This window comes from Vigna radiata, chromosome 5 (assembly GCF_000741045.1).
Source record: "Vigna radiata var. radiata cultivar VC1973A chromosome 5, Vradiata_ver6, whole genome shotgun sequence".
Taxonomy (NCBI): Eukaryota; Viridiplantae; Streptophyta; class Magnoliopsida; order Fabales; family Fabaceae; genus Vigna; species Vigna radiata.
This window is the reverse complement of record NC_028355.1, coordinates 5,884,964-5,908,795: the sequence shown is the minus strand read 5'-3', so window position 1 is coordinate 5,908,795 and position 23,832 is coordinate 5,884,964. Positions and strand designations below refer to the sequence as shown.

Below are 23,832 nucleotides of genomic sequence, written 5' to 3'. Positions count from 1 at the left end.
TTAAATTCATATCTCTTTCATTTCTTTCTTTCCTCTTTTATTGTCTTATTCCTAACAATTGGTATCATGCAAAATAAATCTAAATGGAAAAATATTTGAGCTGGAAGAAGGCATAAGCATGATAGAAAATATTTGCTAATAGATAGGACAAGTGTTTTAAGATGTATTAAATGTTTATCACCATGAAACTCATTAATGTCCTAATTGGAACACAACTTCCATGACCAATACAAACCTCAAGAACTATATTCTATACTTTAAAGATGAGGAAGAAAGGATGTTGCAAAAGTTAGATGTGTTGAAAAGAAGACAAGAACAGAAGATAAAGAGAGAACAATACAATGAAACACTTATAGAAAAGGAAGCAAAAGAAACAAGAGAGAGAGAGAAGAGAAAGAATGGTGAGAGAAGAAAAAGAAAAAAGAGAAAGAGAAAGAGAAGAGAAAGAAAAGAAAGAGAGAGAAGAGAAAGAAAAGAAAGAATAAGAAGAGAAAGGAAAGAGAGAAAAAGAAGTAAAAAAAGAGAGGAGAACAAAAAATAGAAAAGGAAAAAGAAATAAAAAAGCATCTTTATTTTTCATTGAAAGGAAGTACTAATTTATCTCATTTTGCTTTGTTGTCTAGGAAAGAATTATTCGTGAAGAAATAGTGACATCAACAAAAAGGAGAGGAAATAACGATGTAACCTAAGAAATATTTATTCATCAAGGAGCAATGACAACAACAATGAAAGGAAGAAAAAATTATAGAAAAGAAAGACACAAGCTTGAAATTCAACAAATCTGTGTTTGATATTTTATTAGCATGTTTTTCAATTACTTTGGATAGTCCAATTTATTTTTTTTTTGTTTGGACACAAAATTAGAAATAGCTGCACATGAATTAGAGTTGTTTGTTCATTCTCAACCAATCTATGGCAAGGAGAATTTGGAAATATATGCACATGAGTTAGCTTGTTTGTCCATCTCTAGTGTTATGTTCACTTGGGGGTGATTGGGGGAGATGATTTGGGGGAAAGTGGTTGAATGGATTTGAGGGTAAATTTTTTTGTGTTTACTTGAGAGGATTTGGAGGTAATTGAGAGTGGATTAAGAGATAAAGTTTGTGAGAATTAGTGTAGGATTTGATTAGTGTAACAGTTTTAAAAAATTTGTTTAATTAGTAGAAATTAAAGATTACCAAAATGCTCCTAGTTATTAAAGTAATATAAAATGATAATTGTTAATGTTATATTTAATTGTAAAAATGTTTATAAAGAGTAAAAAATAAAAATAATAATTAAAATTAATTTTTAAAAAGTAACAAAAATATAAATTAATAAAATAAATTTATTTTTAAATAGTATTTGTGGAATAAGAATAAATATGTTAATAACAAAAATTCGTGGAATAAATGAAAAAATTATAATTATTAATCTTTGAAAATTGAATAAAAGAGTATATTATAAAGAGTAAAGTAGAAATAATAACTGTGGACACAAAATATATAGGTTATAAATGTTATAAAAGAATATTTTTCTAAAATATTATTAACTTTATATATCATGTAGATAGATTACAAATAAGCCTTCAACAACTTCATCTCTTTTAAACACTCATAGTCCAAACCCTCACATCGGTTATTTCCACAATAAATCTTTTTCACTAGTAACCCTTCTTCCTCTCGATGCTTCAACAACAACCATAATAACCACATCATCGCCACGAAACATGGTGTCTCTCCCCACCATTATCATGCTTATAACCATATCACTGTTTTTTCTAACCCCATCTTCAACATTCTCTTCATCTTCCAAAGCAGAAACATTAGCGATGCATCGCGTGCGACGCTTACTTCCGAGGCGGTGTCCAAAGCTGTGAGAAGAGACGACAGTGACTTTTTTAGGTCAAAGCAGTGGCTTTTTCACGATGAAGTAGTGGAATGCAGCCATTCGAACCGAGGTCCAACGTCCACAACCATGGTAACCGAATACAGGATTAAGGGCTGGATAACCGAATGCAACCCAATGGGACCGAACACAACAAGCATTCTCCTATGCGTGGAATTGGATAATCCTCAAATGGAACCGAATACAGCTCGACTTTGTTTTTCTTCATGGCACTAGAATCGAATACGAGTGTTGTTGGAACCGAATACGCTTGCCTGTTCTTCATCTTCTCCAGCTTCAAACAGTGCTTGCCTTCATCAACCACTTTCTTCTTCATCTTCAGCAACCTTATCTTCTTCATCCACCACTAACTGCAAAGAACCCTCCTCTTCCGCACTCAACGCATGCACAAGCAACTTGCAAAACAAAATGCTCCTACACAACATAAGTATGTTTATTGGAATTATTTTCAGTTATAGAGGCATTTCATAGAAATCACATTCCATCCCTCCAAATCTCATCACATCCGCGAGTGAGTGAACAGTAGACGAATCCCGCATTTTGCTTCAATTCCATCCGCACATTTCACTTCAACTGAACACGTAAAAATTGAAAATCATCGCTCGCCAATTAGTGTAAATAGTGTAATCAACATAAGTGAACACAACATAAGCAACATAATGACAAACAAAGTCATACTTAAAATTTGAGTGTTCATTTGGACAATATTCTTTTGCCTTTATAAGCATTCCATCTTTAATTTAAAATTGTTTGATGATTTTTAAAGGTGGGTATTTGACCCTAGAGGCAAACCTCCAAAATCTTTGATAATAAGATATTGGCCTCTTTCAAAATCTAAATCTCATTTTAGTAGAATTTTTATTTTGGATTATTTTAGATTTGTGCCTTTTTATTTATGTTTGCGTGTTTGTGTAAGATCTTTTAGAATTCGTGGTCGGATTTTCTCTAAGAAAGACATGATAAAGAAAAAATTTTAAAAAGAAGGAAGCTACTTCACAAATCATCCATAGGAAACTACTCAAGAAATCATTGACTTCATGAATAAGAAGAAATTTAAGAAGGAGTGAGCTACTTTTAACACTGTCAAAACATAAGGAGAATGAATTTTCAAATAGTAGAATTTATTGAACACTTTCTTTGTGTTGTTAAGAATAAACAAAGCAAGGTACGAAGTTGAAGATAACTAGGCTTCAAAAAGAGGATATGACAGAATATTTCACAGACTTCATAAAGAACTTGAGGAGAAGTCTTTGACATTCAAAGGACATGAAGGAGTGAAAATCATGGCTTGGAGTATATTTGAAGAATAATTCTCACGAATGTAGTTTACTTTTCTATGTTTTTAGACTTTTTTTTTTAGAAATTAGTTTAAGTTTTTATATTTTTGGGCCTCAGACTTTCTTTTAAAAATTAATTTATGTTTTTATATTTTTAGATTTGAACTTTCTTTGAAGGCTTATAGGATTTTTTTAAAATTTATGTATTTATATATATAAAAAAAATTAACATATTTGTGACGAATTTTTTTAACTTATTAATCTATTATATCGTGGTATCTTTCATTATGTCTAATCTTACATTCATTCCCTCTTTTCTTTTTAAGTGACCAATGGTGTTTATAGAATAATGAACCCGAAAAGTAAAAAACAAAATCATACTCACTAGTATTTCTAGTATATGTGTGATTGTTTGCAACCAATAGTGGTGACTATGAGGTGTCAGCAAACAATAATGAAGGGTCTAAGGAGGGGGGCAAAAGCACTTTAAGCAATGGTAGAGGTGCAACACAAGGTTTATAGTAGTGACAATGAAGGAGAATGAGGAAGAATTAGGTTAGAGGTAAACCAGGCGTCAAAGGCGTGTTTTACTTTTACTTTCACTATTAAGAGCATGCAAGAAGGAAAAAGCCTATTAAACTTTTGCATGTGTCAGCAAAGCCGAAAGACATAGAACCCAACAACAACACACTCCAAGCTTCTACTTCCTGTATAAAATCATGTATTAATGTGTTCCAGAACATGTATTCCAAAACAAGTGTTCTAGGATTTAGAAAATATCTTCCGGAAATGCTGGTTTTGAAAACCTATTTTATATTCTTAATATTAAATAAGGAGGTAAAAAAATTTTATTATATTTTTATTGATGGGTAATTTGAGGAGCAATACTTTTATGGGAGTGCAGGGAAAAAAAAGAGGGAGGTGCAGGAAGAAGCATCCCACACTCCTTCGTGTAAAAGTAATCCTAACAGTGTTAAACTTTCCTCCTTTGCGTAAGAATCAACCATCATATTCCACGAAACCTCGTTTCTCTCATTCATCTTATAAACTATTTTATCCGCTATGTCTCAGCAAACTCATGTCGCACAAAAATTAATCAAACGTGTCTATCTAATCGAAACACATATTTCAAACTTTTCACACTAAGAAACACATATATCAGAACTGCGGTATTCCAAGATTATACAGATCTTCCAAATAAATAATATTATAAATATTTAATACAATACCCGATTTTTTAACAATTAAAAAAATTTCTGACCACTCAATCCAAAATCTTTCCAGTAAACCAAAAATAAGAATATTATTGATATCTCTCAATGTATAAGCAGATGCAAGAAAGCAAGGTGCAGAAAGAAAAAAATCTATCATTTGTTTATTGTACTTAACACTGGCTTCCAAATTAGTCCATATACAAAAAAAGCATTTCCTAAACTTTGGTCTCTAGGAAATTGACATCTACATTTTCACCCTTGCCATTTGGATTTATTATAATGGCCTTAAGCAAATCTTACATTTTATCTATTCATATTCTCGCTCTCAATGCAAAATGATAAAACTCCACACATTTTTCAACTCTAATTCATTAACCATCCGTTTAGTAAGAATTGAATAACAAAGTTAATAAAAAAAAGTAGAACGTACACAAATTTGTTGACTTAATTAAGAATAACTATTTTAATTGACCAATATGAATACTTTTTTTATTGAATTTAAGCTTTACATCGTTCCTCATTGATTATCCTTCAAACTGTTCGCGTAAGAGAACTACTACCAAGTCTTTTCATCTAAGCCAGCTAATTTCTAACTTAGGATTGAAATATACTGATTTCAGATACAGACTAAATTTTAAAAAATACTAACTGATTATTAAAAGGTAATGTTTTGAAAACAAGGTAACCACTGACTATTAACATTTTGACACTTAATGCTTTGGTGTACGTAAAGGACTCGACCCTCATATAAAAGGGAGCATAGTAGAAATAAAAGCTGAACCATATCAAGCTATTCCACAACTTAAGAGACCTCTGGATCCAATTTCATGTATTGTTATGATGAATCAAGATGACCAAATACAAAGATCTACATTTATTTTTCTTCGTAATTGAGTTCATGATTTTGGATCTCACCAGAGCTGATAAGTGAGTCGATGCCGTTGCCTTCTATAGCCTCTTCGGAATTGGATCCATTAGAGAACTCTGAAGAATTTGGGGCTGACTGATCATCCTGAATTGCTTCCTTCTGGACGACTGATTTTGGGCGTCTGATTGCTTCCGCAGCCTCCGGCATTGCTATAGGGGGAGGTTGAGGAGGAACCCACAATCGTTGGACTGGCTGCTGACTGGATGCAGCAGATGCTACATTATATTCAACTTCGTTATCAATCTCTTTGATTCTGATGTCCTTCGTTTGCCACCAGGGTACTGAGTTGTCACCACCACTATCTTGGACCTTGCCATTTGCTTGATACCGGACGACTTGGGTTGAGGTGTTTTGCACCTGACTAACCTCCCAAGGCTAGAAGCCATGGGAAGCAAATAATAGAAAATAATAATAATTGTTAAATTGCCATATAAATCAATTACCTGATTCTGAAATTCTGCATGCTTATGATATTTGCAAAACAACTAGGAATAAAATTTATGCCTACAACTATCTTTTCCTTGATGGTCCAATGAGTCATTGGTGTTAGGACATAAATGGTCAGTAATCAGAATTGACAATCTAGAAATAATAATTTTTCAATTGAATTAATGCATAGAAACACTTGAAATGTGAACAACAATTAATTTATAAATTATAGACTTGCGAAACTAGTCTAAATTTAAAATAAAAACTGTTAGGGAATGTAATGAAAGATCTAGAAATATAAACATACCTTCGCTTTAGGGGCTAAGCGAGGGTTTGATGGTTGCTGATAAGGGTTGGGGGGTGAATCATCAATTTCCTGCATTAAATCACCGTGTCATAGAAGTAACACAATGGGGCCACGCAAAATTCGAAAACCAAATGAATAAGAGTAAATTTATTTGCGTGTTCCAATCTTTTACTTCATGGTAGCACCACCGTCCTTGTCTCACATTTTACTAACAAATTTTATTTCCATCAATATTTTATAATCTTTATTAGTTTATATCAATAGAACACAAATGAGATGCGTAGTACTCTAAAAGCTACTATTTGAATACACAAAGGATACTAGTTGATATAGGCTTTAATACATAAATACCATAATCAGAGGATTTTTTTTTCCCTTCAAATCATATATATTACTGACCTATAAATGCAAAATATTTCATTCTAATTTGGTGAAAATATTAGTTAATGAAGCTAGTGGTGATATCCTATGCTTAATAAAATGACATCTACCTCAATGTGTTATGTCCTCTCATGACAAACTAGATTATTGCAAAGCACTTGATTATTGCAAATTAACATCATATGCATCGACTCTTCAAAGTGGATCTCTCTAAGGAGTTGCTTTAGCAAGATAAGTTCACAGTTGCTAAAGCAGGGCGCATTATTCTGCTTCAATGAGGTAATTTAGTTTTTCAATTGACCTTCTATATCTTCTTGAATCTGACAAGGGATTCACCTAATTGGATAGCAGTTTCCCATTGCCATCCATAAGAGTATCCACAGGTTTGGCATTCGATAGGACAATTTCTTCAAAATATTGAGTGCATATTTCATCTGATATCCTTGGATTGAGCTACCATGATAAATAAAGCTTACCAAGATCGTATGTCTAGATTGACGTGAGGAATTATTTTCGATGGAGAGTGCCATCTTGAAATTGAGGTAGATGCTTCCTTGAGGTGATTCATGATAGAGGACAGCATAGTCAACTTTACTATGAATCATACCAAAATGTATCACAATATTGTGATATTTGTGAAACAAGACTCGGGAAGATTGGTTAAGTATATACAAGGACATATGAAGGTGGCCCACCACGGTAGAGGAATCCCGCTGAACAACAAATCCATGTATTTGTTCCATGAAAACATCTTTCTCGAGATTGCCATGCAAGAAATCATTTTAATTATCAAATTGAAATACAGGTTAGTGGCAAAATGGTATTCGGAGAGACTGTGTAGCAAGGCGTGCTATGTTGGGACAAAAACATAAGACCATCTCCCATACTAGGCTCTTAAACTATTCTACAAAGTAAGAAAACGTTGTTATGATATGGTTGTGTTTTGAGAATTGTTATATGTTAAAGAACCTTCCAAAATAACTTGTTCTTAACATAAATAATACTTTTATTGCATAAAAAATGAGCAAAAATAGCCAACAAAAAAAAAATTCTCTGCTATGAATTTAAGATCAAGAAAAGGGAAGACACAATCTCAACCCAAACAAATTAAAATCCTACATCTTAGAAGAATGTTGAGAAGAACATGGCCTGCATGTCACGAGCGCAGATGGGGATTTGGATCTTTGAATTAGTTGTTAGTTGTAGATGTTTGGCATGATGAAGAGGTTAATATCGACAAGGGATTTGGAGTGGCGTGATGATGTTTTGTGGCCCGCTTAATGCAGCAATAGGAGGGAAGGAAGAAAGAAAAGAGAAAGGTAAGAGTGGATGCTGATCACAAAAGATGAAGAAAAAAGGGAAAGGGGAAACATGTTGGGACTGATAACATTAATTTAAGAACTTGAAATTGGTTCTACCGTTGGAGGAAAATATCCACAAATTCTTAAACCCATATGGTGCAAAAGGGTGCACTCAAAAAGGCACTCACATCCGATGCCAATCATTTGTTCCAAACATTGCTTTTACGAGGTAACAATGCATTTAGAAAAAGTAATTAAACAATCATGGGATTGGGTGAGCAATGGATAAAAAGGAGATGAAAAGGACAATCAATACATAAGAACAAAATCACAAGGGAGGAAGGGGACAAGTAGTGCCAATCCCTTGAGACTGACTTTGGGAACCATTGGTAGATGTAATACGAGGTAAATAACTAAATGTAGAAAAGAGAAAAAAGTTATTTACTAAAAATGTGGGTCAAGCACACTAGAATCAAGAACCTTAAAACCAAAGGAAGGAGCAGCGTCATTGATATCAGATAATGGAAAATATTGGGTCAAGCTCCCATGAGAAACCTGCATCACCACCACCATGTTGTGAAGGCAAGCAGCCAGTTATTTCCACCATGGTGCCACCACAACCACTTTTTGATAACACTAGGAAGGAGATGATGATGCAAGCAAATGAATTACCAATTTGTTCAACCAACAAGTAGATCCAAGGTTTTAGCAATTCCCATATCATGGGAGAAAGTTATACTTGAGAATGGAAAATAAGAAAAAATGTCTAGGAGAGTTGAGTGATCTCTTATTTGATTCATTCATTAACATAGATTCTTATATTAATAGAAAATAATAAAAAAAAAAAAAAAGAAAAAGATATGGTCTACACATAGGTGTCAGATAGGTAATACAAAAGATGAGTTAACCTATTCTAGTTCCACAAAGGACCAAATAACTCAAGCATGTACTAGATATTTGTGAGTAGTTTAGTAGAGGGTGACATGAAAGTCCAACAAACTTTGCTAGGACAGACTTTGATACCATCTTAAAAAGTGGATTTAAACCTAACTCAATCATACAAAATCAGTTATTTAACATGGTATGAAAGCATTATCATCCACCGTGTCCTCTTTTGTCACTTAATCCTTTCAACATAAATCAAGTTCCATGGTGTCTTCAAACACAGATTTTAGCCAACCATGTCACATAATTGGAGGATATTTTGTTTAGTCTAAATTAGATTTTTCTCACCTAAAGCCACACTATACAGTAAATGCAGAATATTTCATTATGATTTCAACAAGATATATGATTTTAGGCATGTATCTACAATTAACATTGAAAGGAATAAAGATTTACTCTAATATTAGAAGGCTTCTCTCCTCTTTGAATCATGGCCATTATCTGCAGAAAAATAATGGAAGGAAATAATCCAAGCAAAGAATCATATGATAATGAAGTAAATTAAATGTTATCAGTACCAACAAACTGTTGTAAGTAGAGATATGGATAAAAATACCTTCAAAATCTTATTATTAGGACAAAATATCTTCAGAATCTTCTTAGATTATCTTTAGAATCATCTTATTTGTTCATACATATTTTACTTCCTTATTTTAGAAAGATTTATTGTTACAAAATAGAAGAGCTAAGAATGTAATTGATATTATTGTTATTTGTTGTTTCCCTGCATTGTTCAAGTCAAAGGAACAACAAAATAAGATAAAGTTGCAATTTAATATTTTTAGTTAAATCCCAATCATCTATTTGCTAATGTTGATTTGGGAAGTTTTAGAAGCATAAACCAAGGATAAATTTCCATAAGTAAAAAATATATTTACCCATAAGAAGAGGAATTGTGATCCACAGCTAGACTCCAAAGTACATAATGGCCAACAAGTGTCATCTTTTGATTAGTAGAACAATGATCTTTATTGATTGATTAGCAAAGACTCAAATATCACCTTGTGACTGTTGAAAGTGTGTGAATATAGGGGTAAATGGGGGAGAAAACATAAATAAAACAGAAATTTACCTCCAAATATGATTTTGGATGCGGAGCACTAGATGGTTGAAGAGATACAGGAGAGTACGAAGATCTCACTACATATAACACTCTAACCATAGGTAATAATTCATAAATAAAATTAATGTATTTGATAGGAATACAATTAATGTATAACAACCTGATTGGGACTCGTAGTCTGACTTCCCATAAAGGACAGGCTGCTGTATCTATTTCAAAAAATTTCAGTTGTCAAATGTCAACAATTTGAACAACTCATATGGGGACCAGAGCTGTCAAAATTTCATTAAAGGCAAAATATTCCTTAATAATCTGACCTTTGAACTTGTTTGAGTGACTTGGCGATCTTCTTGCTTGGAGACAGAGAGTCCACCAGAGGCTGTTTACATCCATAATTTGGAGCCGATGATATTTAGTAAGAAAGTAAAAAATGAGAACCTTGAAAAATCTTAAGGCTAAATATGAGAATTTCTGACATGCAAAGTCACTAAGCTTTCAAGAAGCCTATCAAGATTTTAAGAAAGTAAAATGAGGTTTAAGAGAGAGCTTGCTGGCACAGTCAGGAAGAAATCCAGTCATAAAAGTCAAAATGCACGAGTTATCAAAGCTCTTGTTCACCATGATACATCACTATCTCTGTTTCATTCTAGAGGAGGCTATAAATGCAGAGGTTAATAAATAACAATCAAGAGCATTCTTAATAAACAAAAAGTGTCACTGCAAAATGATAAAACAAACAATCAAGAGCCTTCTGAACAAATATACAATTGCCCTTGTCATATCCTAAACAAAACCCTCCTTTAGCAAATATTCAGAGCATTGGAATACCTTCCAATCTTTTTACTGCATTGATCATCAATTTCATTTCCTCCACTTGCCTATCCAAAAGGCTCACAACTTGTACAAAATATCTTTTCTCTGCAAAGTGTAAAACCATATGCAGCAACAAGTAACAAAAGATGTCAACAAAAATAAGAAGTATTAAAACATTTATATATATTTTACAAGTATTAAATTGAAGTTTTATTCATCCACCTTCAATTTTAGAAGTCAATAATTCTTGGCTAGCTTTTGCCAAATCAGCGGCTGCAACTGCAGCTGCTTTTGCTGCCTGTGCAGCTTCTTCTGCCAAAGTTGGTTTTGAGCCTGTTCTCTTTAATTGGTCATTTTCCCCTTCTAGCACAACATTGCGCAACCAGGTTTTTAACCAAGGAAGAACAGAATTCTAAAACAAGTAACATGCTACCAAAGTTCAGTGAGTCTCAAACCAAATCTCAAAGTGATAAAGCTTATGGATAGAGCAAGAAAATAAGTTAAGTACAAGAAAAGATAAATATTTCAAACCGAGCCCACTAAGATACCAACTAAGATAGAATCATCCAGAAAAATTAGTTGCAAATACCTTAATTAGTATAACTGTACCAGCACCAGAAGTAGCTAGTAATCCAACTGCAATAAGGGCATGAGACCAGTGAAAACGGCGGCCTGACAAGGTTCCCAGTGAAGCAATAACACCAGTAGAAGCTGGTACAGTCGTCTGCAAAGCCTGTGGTTGGCTTTGCTGATGAATGTTTGAAGATGATTTTAATTGTTCATCTGTGAGTATTACAGTGAGCCACAAGTTAATATAACTGAGAGGAAATCCAGTATTTGAACAGAATAACTAAATGGCAGCTTAAACGAAGTCCAAAAAAACACAAAAGAACAATTCGGCAACTTCAACATCAGACACTGCACCTTGAATTACACCAGATGTCTGCACACTGGGAGCTGAATCCTGAGATTCAAATTGAAGATAAGAATTTTAACAGAAGAAAATACGGTTAAGTGACAATCAATTAGCTGGTTGTATTCATGCATATACAATAGAAAATTGAGCAACAGATCAAACAAGATGCATACAGGCACACGCCTAAAGGCTTCGTCAATCTCCTCCTTCGTAAGGCCCTTCTTCTCCAGAAATGACCGCCTATGGATGACAGGAGAACCTCTAACTTTCGGGTGCGACAGAAATTTCACAGCATTCTGAATTTGGTCCTCGCGCATTGGTTCTGAGTTAACAAACACAGATGTGTCTGAACTTTGTTTACCAAGCTCCTCTCCACTATTCTGCCGATCAACATTTTCCGGTTGAACAATTTCACCACCTACACCATGAAAAAGAGATTCAACGAATCAATCTAATCAAAAGATTCGATAAACAAATAATATAACCATCAAGCACAGAAATATACAATAGCGACACAGCAAACTAAATAAACACGACGAAAAATACAGAATTATCCACACAGTAATCACACCTCTCGAAGAGCAAACCAGAGGTCAGGTTAACTACGTAGGTTAATCATTTCACACAAAGCTATAATACTTAATACTTTAATCTAAAACGACAAAAAAAAAACACAACGAAATCACCGTATTTTTATTTGTTCTAGATTAATTGAATTCATCGACCAATGATTATCCAAATGCAAAGTACAAAGTAGAGAACGTGTTCGTGAGCTTCAAATAATTGTTCGCAGATCATGCATAAAATTATCGAGTTGCACGCGAAAAAAAGAGAGTATAGAGTGAAACCAGCGGTTTGAACTGTGGAAATGGGAAGAGACGGGGATTGAGAAGCCATAGCCCCTGGTCGCGCTATCTCTGAACTCCCAATCGAGGTGTGTTTTTGCTCATCGCATTCGCAGTGTTGATTATTGCTACAGTGATAGAGAAAAGGCAAAATCAAAAGTATTTCATGTGCCCTCGCCTTTTTCAGCCGCTATGTATATCCGTCCTTCAAATTCTTTTTTAAAAATTATTTTAAAATAAAAATAACTATTTTAAAGCTTAAATAACTTTTTTATTCCTTATAAATTTGTAGATTTTACACATGGCGCTCGAAGAAAATTCAGAATTTTATTTTCGATAAACGAATTATTTCTACTTTAATCCTAATATTTTCAAACATCTATTACATAATGATTAGTTTGTGAAATAATAGGTCAGAAATTAAACACATATACACGTGTATTTTTGTAAACTCATCATGTTAGATTATATATTTAAGTATCTCAACTAACATTCAGAATACAATAATTATGTTATTACATAAAAGTTTTTTTTATATATTTTAGTATTTCAACTAAACTGACTCTCAAAATACAATAATTATATATCTACATGAATTTTATTTTCCTTTTAGGTTCTAACAAATTTTTAAAAGCTTTAATCTTTAACCAGGTTTTTCTCATTATGTTATCATTGATGTTCTGATGAGTTGTTTATGTTTGATATGGGTATTTTTTATTTATCTTTTAATGTTTGTAGTAAAATATGAAATAATGAAGAAAAAAAGAATAATCCTTCTCCGAAAGGAAATGACACTATTTATTTTGTATCATATGACTTTTTTTTCCGCAAATAATAATTTTAAAAGTACTTGTGCTATTCTATTGGGTAGATAGCCTCATTACTTATTATTTCGGTTAAATTCGTTCAAGGTTCGGTCGTCTTTCTTTATTTTGTTTTTTTTTTTTTATTGTTCAATCTTTTTTGAAGCACACAATTTTTTTTGGTGGGTTTTTAATCTGTAGAAGACACTCAGACACTTAAGTCAGATATGTTTCATAAAGAGGTCTATTTTATTATGATAGAAAAAGATATTTTTACCTTAATACCAATTGTATATTTATAGGGTTTGTTGCAACCAAGTTCATTGATTAATCATTAGGTACAGTATATTTTTGGCAATATAACCTATCAATCACTCATAAATACCGTATATTCGTCCTTAATATGACCATTAAACGTATTAATTGGCCATTAATGATATCTACCTTTCCTGGTTTGTGCTTGTCAGACAGCCAGTCGATTGTCTGTTTTGACTATGGATCTCTCCTTCGTCGATTGGTCACTAGGCTATAATACATTAAGTCCCCCAAACCCCGAGCAGTTGTTTGCAGGGGCGAAGGGGTTTCAATATGTCGGTCAGATTTAAATTGGTGGGAAAGAGTGATTATCAAAGGCTATTTGTACGTGGGAGGTACTTTCGTTCTTTATCAAGATGATTTCGCTTTTGAAGCTCCCTTCGCCCTAGGTTGAGGTAGATTCATTTTATAGAATCACCGAGGAGCCTTCTGATCATGCCGAGGTAAACTCACGTTCGAGTTACCGATTGGGTTTTTGCTCATGTGAAGGTAAACTCACGTTCGAGTTATCGAGCAGTTCTTCATTCTTCAGGTAAACTTGCGTTCGAATTACCAGGTTGTTCTTAGCTCTTAAGGTAACCTCGTGTTCGGGTTATCGAGCGATCTTCTGCCCTTAAGGTAACCTCGTGTTCGGGTTATCGAGCGGTCTTCAGCCTTTGAGGGAACCTCGCGTTCGAGTTACCAAGCAATCTTCAGCCCTTGAGGTAACCTCGCGTTCGGGTTACCAAGCTCCTCGTTCTCAAGGTAACCTCACGTTCGGGTTACCGAGCGGTCTTCAGCCCTTGAGGTAACCTTGCATACGGGTTTCCAGCCTTTTCGCTCTTAAGGTAACCTCGCGTTCGAGTTACCGAGCGGTCTTCAGCCTTTGAGGGAACCTCGCGTTCAGGTTACCAAGCTCTTCGCTCTCAAGGTAACCTCGCGTTCGGGTTACCGAGCGGTCTTCAGCCCTTGAGGTAACCTCGCGTTCAGGTTACCAGGCTCCTCGCTCTTAAGGTAACCTCGTGTTCAGGTTACCGAGCGGTCTTCAGCCCTTGAGGTAACCTCGCATTCGGGTTACCAGGCTCCTCGCTCTCAAGGTAACATCGCCTTCGAGTTACCGAGCGGGCTTCAGTCCTTGGGGGAGAGGAATTAGGGGAGAGTGAATGAATGGATTTGAAGTGATTTGAGGGTGAATTAATTGTTGTTTTTTTTTAGTGGATTTGGAGGTAAATAAGAGTGGATTTAGAAGTAAATTTTATGAAAGTTTGTGTAAAATTTGACCGATTTTACAGATAAAAAAATGGTTTAATTGATAAAAAATTAAAGATTACCAAAATACCCTTAGTAGTAAAAGTATTATATAAAATGATAATTATTAATATTATATATAATTGTAAAAATTATTATAAAGAAAGAAAAAAATAAAAATTAATTTTTAAAATTCCATTATTATTATTACACATATTTGGCAACATAACAATACTCAATTCAAAGGTTAATTTATATGGGGAGACATTTCTATTTATAAGCTTAGGTAACTATAAACGTGTCTCCAAATTGTAGAAGCAAAATCCTAATAATCTAACTTGGAGACCAAGTTAAAATCCTCTCCACTAAAAGGATGAAAAATGATCACTACTAAGGAGAAATCATCTCCATTAAGAGCATGACACATGGTCACTACTAAGGAAAAATTATCTCCTTTAGAAGCATGCCATATGGTAAAAGTATATGTCTCACAAAAGAAAGCAACTTAGAGACCACTCTAGCCAAGGGCCTTCAAGTTTCTAGATGGTTTGCTCTCCAAGCTAGGTTTTTACCCTAAATCCATGTGTCTCCTTAGGGTTCATCTCCTCTAGGCCCAAAACCTGTACTACAACTTGAGGCCCAAATGCAAGTCACAAAAGAAACCTTAAACTACTTGATCATTATACAAGGTCTAAAATAAACCTAATCTACTAAGAACTGACTGATGACCCATGATGATACGAGCTTGGGCTCATGTTTCACAGTTGACTCCAACTCTTCTTGAGCATGCTTGGTCATGGCTAGGGGGTATGTCATCATCCTCTCCCTTTTAAAAAATATTTGTCCTCAAAACTTCATGTTTCTTCATGACAATATCCTTTTCTTATTATTGGTCAATTTGTATATCATTCCTCTAGGATCAAAGATCCATTTACAACAATCACTAAACATAATTTCAATCAATTTTTGTTTCCTACGAAAAATATATCTCAATGAAAGTTTAGAAAGGCCTTATGTTAATTTTGAGATACTTTTCTTGAGAGTTTCAAGGCCTATTTCCCAAGAGTATTTTTGTTCACTTTGAGTTAATTGTAACCTAGGAGACAACATTAACATAACATGTGTTTTTGAAAATTTGGAGGAGCTTAAAATAATGGGAAATGGAATTGAAGTTGAAATTTTTTCAAGAGTAAAGGTTGGAATTAAGAAAGAGTTTGAATGATAAATTGAGAAAAGTTCAAAAATTAGAAAACTTCCTTTATCATCTTGGTTTCAACTATTATTGAGGGAACGATAGGTTCCTTTAGTAGCACTTCTTCTTCTTCTATTATTTCAATATCTTCTTTTTTCCTCTTTTATTTCTCATTCCTTTCTCTTATCTTTTTATCTTCATACTCTTTACTATTTTCCTCCTTCTTTTTCTCTTTTCTTGCTTGTTCCTCTTTCTCTCTTTGTTTTTCCTTCTTTCTCTTGTCTTTCTCTCTTTTTCTCTTAATATTCTCTTGTATCCTCTCATCCTTTTGTTTTAGAATTCTAAGTTCATCCTTTAGAATGGCAAGTTGGGCCCCTCTTTTAATTTTCTCTTTTTCATTTTGTATAGCCTCTTTACTTTAAATTTTTAGTGACTTTAGCTCTCGAGCAATAATGGGAACTTCTTTACTAGAGTCACTACCAATTTGGTAAGAAGGATCTCTAAACATGTTTATGCATCTTATTTTTTGGATTTTAGATTAAGATACCTTTTGCTTTCAAAAAGAAATTCCTAAAGAGACTTAAGGTTGCAAGAATATTCAAGCTTACATCTTGAAAAAATAGGTCAATAACTAAGAATTACTTAAAAATCAAGTCTTTCCTTGTCAAAGTTTATCTTAAGCCCTATTGCACCAAACTTCTCAAAAGAAATTAAGTTTGAAAGGCAAGTGGACACCCACTAACCTATAAGCAAATAAAGAAAGCAAATAAGCTAAATTATGTGGCCTAATAATAAGACTAGAAGGAACTTAAAACCTTCAAAGAACTTATCAACTAAGATGTGCTTCACTATAAGAAGTTAATGTTTTAATTAAAAGATGGTGTAAGAAAAGAAAGGCCAAATATCTTAAGCCAAGAGGGAGGGGGTGAATTAAATTAACCTTTTTTAATGATCTTTTCAAAATCTTTATAAGCTTTTGGCTTTCTTGAAATCAATAAACAAATAGTAATGAATCAACAAGTAGATAAAGAGTAGAGAAAGATCAACACAAACAATCTATACAAGTTCAGTTATCACAAGCCTACATCCAGTCTTCATTCAACAACCTTAGTTGAAGGGAATCCACTATAATTGATTGAGTATAGAGAAATATAGAGACAACCCTCTCAATGCACTCCTTTCACCACTCAAAATCAATATAGCAACCCAAGAGATAAACAACCTTAATCTCTTACAATACAAGAGTAATCACAACCCTTAACCCCTTGGGAAATCACACAGATTGTTTCTAAAGAACCTGATCTCTAAGAGACACTCCTCTAGTGTAGATTGAATCAGAACCACTTTAGCATAAAGTCTTAAATAAATCTTGATGGGTAATTATTAGAATTGATGAGCTTTGTTTCTCAGCACCAAGAGGAGGAGGGAGGGTGAATTGGTGTTTTATAAAAATTAGCACTTTTCAAATCTTTTTTGCAAATGGTACGGTTCTTGAAACCTTTCTTATGCCATAAGCATATGTGTGAAATGTAACAGTATACGTGTAAAAACAATGACAGAATATAATCGATTATGCAAAGAGATAGGGAGAAGAAAATCAAACTCAATTTTTATACTGGTTCAGCCTCAATGCCTGCGTCAAATCACCCTCCCAATCAACCTTAGATTGGAGAGCAATTCACTATAATGATCAGAGTATTACAGCTAAGGCTTTACAGAGCAACTCTCAAATGTAAACACCTCACAAACTCTCAATCAAATAGAGAACAACAAAACCTGCCAACAAAAAAGACCTTATTCCTGTCACAGTAACCCCTTTGAGATATCCCCTCTCAAAGTCAAGAGTACACCACTCTTCTTCCTGACACCACACGTACAGGGAACAACAAATCAAAGATTGCAAGTCTTCTTCTCCTAATCAAACAGAAAGAACCTCAGTTGTGCAGAAACGATTCGTCTTTTCAATCCAGTCATGTTTGCCTCTCAAGAATTCTTCAAGATTTGTAAACCACTTCTCGTTCTTGATTCTTGGAGCCTTTGATCAATCTGTAAAACTTCTCAGATGAAAATAAATCAGATATGAAAGTGTAATTCTCAATTGTTCTGCAGAAAATCAAACAATGCGTCAATATATAGTTTTTCTCAATTCTAACGCAAATAAATCAATTACTATATTAATGATTAGTTACATTAAACACATGTAACAGACTAACAACAGTCAAAGAACATAATTGAATATTCAATTAATGTAATCGATTCTCATTAAATGCTTAGTCAAATATATTTAAAAATATGATCGTTATAGTAGTTATGACAAGTATAAATCAGTTTTCAAATCTTAACATAATTAAATACATAAGCCATGTAATCGACTAAGCTTTAACACTTAGAAGATTTTTGAAAACTTTTCTTTCCAAAACTCATCACAACACATTTGAAAAATATATGTGCAAACACACAAGTTTGAATCAATTTACCAACTAATGTAATCGATTCAAAACTAGTTGTTTTGCCACAGTTTAAAACTCAAGTTGTCTTATGACCTTAATTGATTATCACAACACTGTAATCGATTAAGTCATTCAGATATGCCTTTATGCATGTGCTTTTTATATCACCAAAAACATATATTGCGCATGCACATATATAGTCACTTCATAAACACAATAATATGCATCAATCAACACAATATATCATCAAATGTGACAAACACAATATGTGCATATTTAACAATAAAAATGAACACATATAACACATAACATAGTACACATACATGTGTTTACAAAACAGAAGGGCATTATCGACAGCCATAATCCTTCGGAAACAGCTAGAAGCCATCGGTAATGACCATTTACCGACGGCTCAGCGACGTCCATGATACCGTCGGTAAATCTCTTGTCGCTAACAATTATTGACGGCCTTTGGCCTTCGGTAATTACCGAAGGACAAGAGGCCGTTGGTAATTACCGAAGGGAAAAAGCCTTCGTTAAAGCCTTTAGTAAGATCCAGGGAAATCTCAGGCACAATTGTATTTCTTATCCAACCAAACAAACCTGCATAAATTGTTCACAGCACAAACAAACCTACATAACCTTTTCCAACCACATACAAACCTGCATAATGTGCATCTCAATCATCCAATCATTAATCAGAAAAACAATATAACATCTTAATCATCCAATCATCAATAGAACATGTATTTATAAATGAAACATAAAGCAATCTAACATAATGTTCTAAACGAATTAGAATCTTAGTAGGGAATTATTTACTTAATAAAACTCAACTTCAATCAGTCCGCAATGATTCTTATCCAACGTCCTCTTAAAGGTTATAATTTGACAAAATAACAAAAACAAAAATCTTCTCTATAAAAACTAATTTTAAAGAGTTAAAATTTTGAATGAATAACTAACTTTTATTTGTAGGCTTTTAAATACTTATTTATTTAAAATCTATCTTAAGAAAAAACTCAAATAGAACAAAAATATTTGTTGGCTAATTAAGTAAAGGAGATATCTTAAATTCATTGATGATTTAATAACACATTGGGATATCAAATGGTAAGAAACTGAAAGAGGTTCATATATTTAGTAGGTGTGTCAACTACCTTTTATTGGGGCAAATGTTAGTCTTTAGTGGGATAGATTTAATATGTGGTAGTATTCCACAAGGTGTCTAATGACAATTGCAAAATACATTAGGGACTTGACTAAAGATATTGACACCTTGTTGATACCATTCATTGAGGGTGTTGAGAGAGATGACTTCATCTTGTAGACAGTGAAACGAAGGAACATGTAATTAGTGAGTTGCATATATAATTTAAATATGTGTGTGTTTATGTGTGTGTGTGCGTATGCGTATTCTTAAATTAAAGTAGACCATCTTCGGACAAATGTTGTGGGTGTGTGTGCGTTTAAATTAAAGGAGATCATCTTCGAACACACATTATGAGTACCGTCTCTACACGTAATCGATTTTTAAACTCAAATTTAGTTATGCAAACCACTCTTTTGGGTTTTCATGGTTTTCTTCAATAAATTATGATAATGAATCATTTTCTAATTTGATTTAATATTTTAATTTGATTTTTCAACAAATTAAAATATTGTTTATGATCTCTAAAAAGTAAATATTTCATGACATATATATTCTTAGTTTTATAATTAATTATATCACTTTAATAAATTAATTAATAAAATATAATATCCTAACACATTTTATAATTTATTTTATATATATATATTCCAAACTAGTAACACTTTAGCTGTATTAACAACATCAAAACACAACAATAAAACTCATCCTGCCATCAACGGAGCTGAGTTCCTCCATGACAACAAACTAACATCACGCTTCAGGTCTCCTTCCCACGCAATTTTCAAATAAAACTAAAGGGCAAGAAAATAATTATATAATATATGATAGGGTGCGAGAAGAAAATGATAGGGTGTAGAAAGAAAAAGCCTATATATTTAGTCATTTCCAGTACCATTGTATACAAAATCTTCAATATGTTTGGATATAATTAATATCACGGGAAAATGATTTTAATGTTAAAGGGTAATTATAACGTGTTGCAAGTTTGAAACTTTAGGTATTAGATTTTATGTCGTTATTGTGTATTTTATTAATGATTTTTTATTTTATCAAACTATTTGATACAAAAAAAAATCATATATTTTTAATTAATTCAGACAAGTTTACTTCTTTTTTGACGTAATCAAGCATAAAACTTGTTTCTTCAATTGATTATAGCAATAATTAAGTACATTAAGATAATCTCTTTTATTGCTAATTTAAATACACAGAAACATTAAAGAATCCATCTACAAGTGCCATAGGTGGAGGACTATTTCCTAGGTTAGAATTTAGATATTTGTATGGATTAGGTAATTAGTAGCGGTGCATCTTACCCACTCTTGTGTCTGTATATTACATCCCTATCGGAATATTTATTTTTTTATATTTTATTTAATACCTCTAAATTTAAGGTCTTGATTTGGATTATAATTTTAAAACATTATTTTAACATAAAAGTTTTTTGAATTTTAAAGATTAAATGAAAATGTAATGACTTGTAAAATTTTATTTAACATACACTTATAATCAACTTTTTTATAGTTTGAGTTACGATCGATTTGTAGTGTAAGAATGCTAAGATTGAAACGAATTTTATAAATTTATAAAATTTGATGGACTTTCGAGGTTCTAGAAAACATATTATAGAATTAAGATTAAAAAATACTAAACCAAACTAATTAATTAAAAAAAATTAAGTCTAATTTAATTTTATAAAATTAATGTGTAAAATGAAATTTATATTTATTTATATACTCTAAATTAATTTTGATACGAGATTTTCAATAAAAATTAATGATTTAAACTTATTTATAGTCTTTGATTTTTTTAACCATTTAAAAAATAGGTAGAGACTAGTTTTTTAAATATTTTTTCTTTAGTTCTTCCGTATACAAAATGATGTTGCTTCTTCTCTCCACCACTTCGTTTGTATGATCGATTTATTTGACGAACAAAAAGGATACATAAACTCTTTTGTAATTAATGAATAATTATGTAATTCTTCACTCATAAATTTTTTTTCCTATAAACATTAATGAGTGGGGTGATAGCGGGTGAAACAATATGTCTAGCAAGCATTGCTAGAAATATGCTTTAAGGATAAACATTGCTAGGATATAAGCTTTAATGATGACTCTGATATCATGTTAGAAGTGAATTTTAAGCTTAATTCAACCTCACAAAATCGACTTGTAAGGTGAAGTTTGCACCCACTTATATACTATGAATTAACTTTATCTCTAGTCGATGTGAGACTTCCAACAAGATTTTCTAAGAAGACTAAAAAATATGTGTCAAATTGAAGGAACAAATATCTATTTAAACCTAAACTAATTTACAAAAGTATACAGTTATATTGACTATGGAAATAATCAATTCTACCAAAGTTTATAATAATCTTGATTACCACAAGACTTTATTACAATTGTTTAAAAAAAATATTTGAGTTTTTTTAGTACATATCCAACGCTTGATCTAATTGCAAGTTGATAGTTTTGATGTTTACATGTTTCTAACTTCAGTAAAGTAAATGATAAATAATTTCTTTTCACAAAATATACACAATACAATACATATAAATAATCTATTAGTGTACCTTTCTCTTAGTAATTTCAACGTTTATTAGCTAATAATTTGTCTGTTGTAAAAGTTAGACTCACGGACCAACACACTTTTCACCTAAAAGGATGCTAAACTTTCAGCTACACTATGATCTTGTTGAATTTAGTCGACGTAGCACAATGCATGAAAAATTCTTGGTGATTATACAACCTTGACTTTTCATTTGTCAATTCTTGTAAGCACTATATGTTCTTACCAAAAGGTTTTAATTATATTTTTACGTCTCTTTTATTGGATTTTGATAGAAGATGATATTGATATAGATTGAGAGTTGTTAGATTCCATTTCTATTAGATTTATGAAAGTGCTAAGAAAATCTTAGATTCAATCTAGGTAAGAAGAGTTGATATGTACGATTAAACATAATAAGTTTTTTTTTTTAAATGTGTATAAAATTTGGTGATCGTATATATATATAATTATTTTTTAAATTTACTTTTAAATAAAATTATTTATAAATTAAAATAATTATTTTATCAATTCTTTAATTTTTTTTCAATTTGATTATTTTTTTAATTATAAAACTACTTGTAAAATAATAAATTATAAAAACTATTTATATTTAATTTCAATATTATAATAATAACAATAACAATAATTTTATCATTTTTTATTATGATAAAAAAAATTGAACACTCACTACTATAATGATTCTTCATTTCGGTGTTCATATTTGTTTTTTAATTTTATTCTTTAAATATATGATTTTTTAAAATTAAGATAATTATTTTATAAATTTTATATTTTTAAGTGATTATTTCTTTAAATTTAACCCTTTTTCGACCAGACCATTTCTTTTAAACTAAACCATTTTATTAAAAAATAAATACAAATTATTTACAATAAAATTCCAAAATTATTTTAATTTTATACTATAATAATAATAATAATAATAATAATAATAATAATAATAATAATAATTTTCACTATACATTAGCGATATTCTATACTATTATTATCTATACTAATACGAGGAGGATTCTTCATTGTGTTGGTACACTTGTTTTTCACTTTTATCCTTTAAATAATTATTGTTTTTAAATTAAAATTGTTACTTTATCAATTTTATTCATATTTTGAAAATAGATATTGCGCCACTTTTTAAATTTAATCATTTTCTAAAGTTAAAATAATTATTTATAATAAAATTATGTAAATAACTTATATTTATTTCTATAATTATAATAATAATTTTAAAGTTAAACTCTCGTTAATTCTTATTTTTTTCAAAAATCTAAATTAGGTTTTCAGGTTTTGGTTCATCTCAATTAATTTTTTTAAGATGTGTCGTATTTTGAATAAAACTACATCAGTCATTAATTTTATAGATTTGAATATTTTTAACTAAAATTTTATTAATAACTTTTGTTTTATTGCGTGATATTTTTTTTTTCATTTGTATGTAAAGATCTTACTCTTTGATTTTTTGTTTCCAATACCATTACTTTTATTTTCTCATCTCTATCTCACTTTTTTTTCTCCAATCTTCTTAGCCAACCGATTAACTTATTCCTTCTCTCCTTTAAAAGTAAGTTGAGCGAAAAGTAGACCAAGATTGAAGAAGAAATAAGTTGATGAACAAGTTGAAGTTGAGAAAACAAAAGTAACATTCACATTATCCAGATAATGATATAACAAAGTTCTTAGGCAAAAATAAAAGATATTTTGAATACTTAAAATTTAATTAAATTAAATTTTTAGTTAATTATTAGCTTACATAAGTGATATTAATAATCTAAAACTCGATTATCTACTCAAGAAAAAAAAATCTTATATTATCAT

General features: G+C 31.6%; 1 protein-coding gene across 2 annotated transcripts; it reads right to left on the bottom strand.

Annotated features, from left to right (window-relative positions):
• Nucleotides 1-5,010: 5,010 nt before the first annotated feature.
• Nucleotides 5,011-12,488, bottom strand: LOC106762363 (peroxisomal membrane protein PEX14). 2 transcript variants are annotated; one of them, XM_014646235.2, is made up of 12 exons: nt 12,310-12,488; nt 11,635-11,879; nt 11,470-11,509; nt 11,135-11,328; nt 10,768-10,957; nt 10,561-10,650; nt 10,050-10,111; nt 9,893-9,935; nt 9,742-9,809; nt 9,066-9,110; nt 6,043-6,111; nt 5,011-5,681 (listed from the first exon to the last, which is right to left on the bottom strand). In XM_014646235.2, the coding sequence occupies exons 1-12, from the start codon at nt 12,356-12,358 to the stop codon at nt 5,253-5,255; spliced, it is 1,524 nt and encodes a 507-aa protein (XP_014501721.1). In that variant the 5' UTR covers nt 12,359-12,488; the 3' UTR covers nt 5,011-5,252. The 2 variants fall into 2 exon arrangements, with proteins under 2 accessions (XP_014501721.1, XP_014501719.1); XM_014646233.2 differs by having other exon boundaries at nt 9,893-9,941; nt 12,310-12,487.
• Between the last annotated feature and the right edge of the window lie 11,344 nt (nt 12,489-23,832).

Bases quoted from the DNA above. Each gene is read 5' to 3' on its own strand.
- LOC106762363 (XM_014646233.2), bottom strand. From the start codon at position 12,358: ATGGCTTCTCAATCCCCGTCTCTTCCCATTTCCACAGTTCAAACCGCT. The intron at 10,958-11,134 runs GTATTTGCAACT...TACTTGTTTTAG, and splicing joins GTACAGTTATACTAATTAAG to AATTCTGTTCTTCCTTGGTT. The intron at 9,810-9,892 runs GTTGTTATACAT...TGTTATATGTAG, and splicing joins AGACTACGAGTCCCAATCAG to TGAGATCTTCGTACTCTCCT.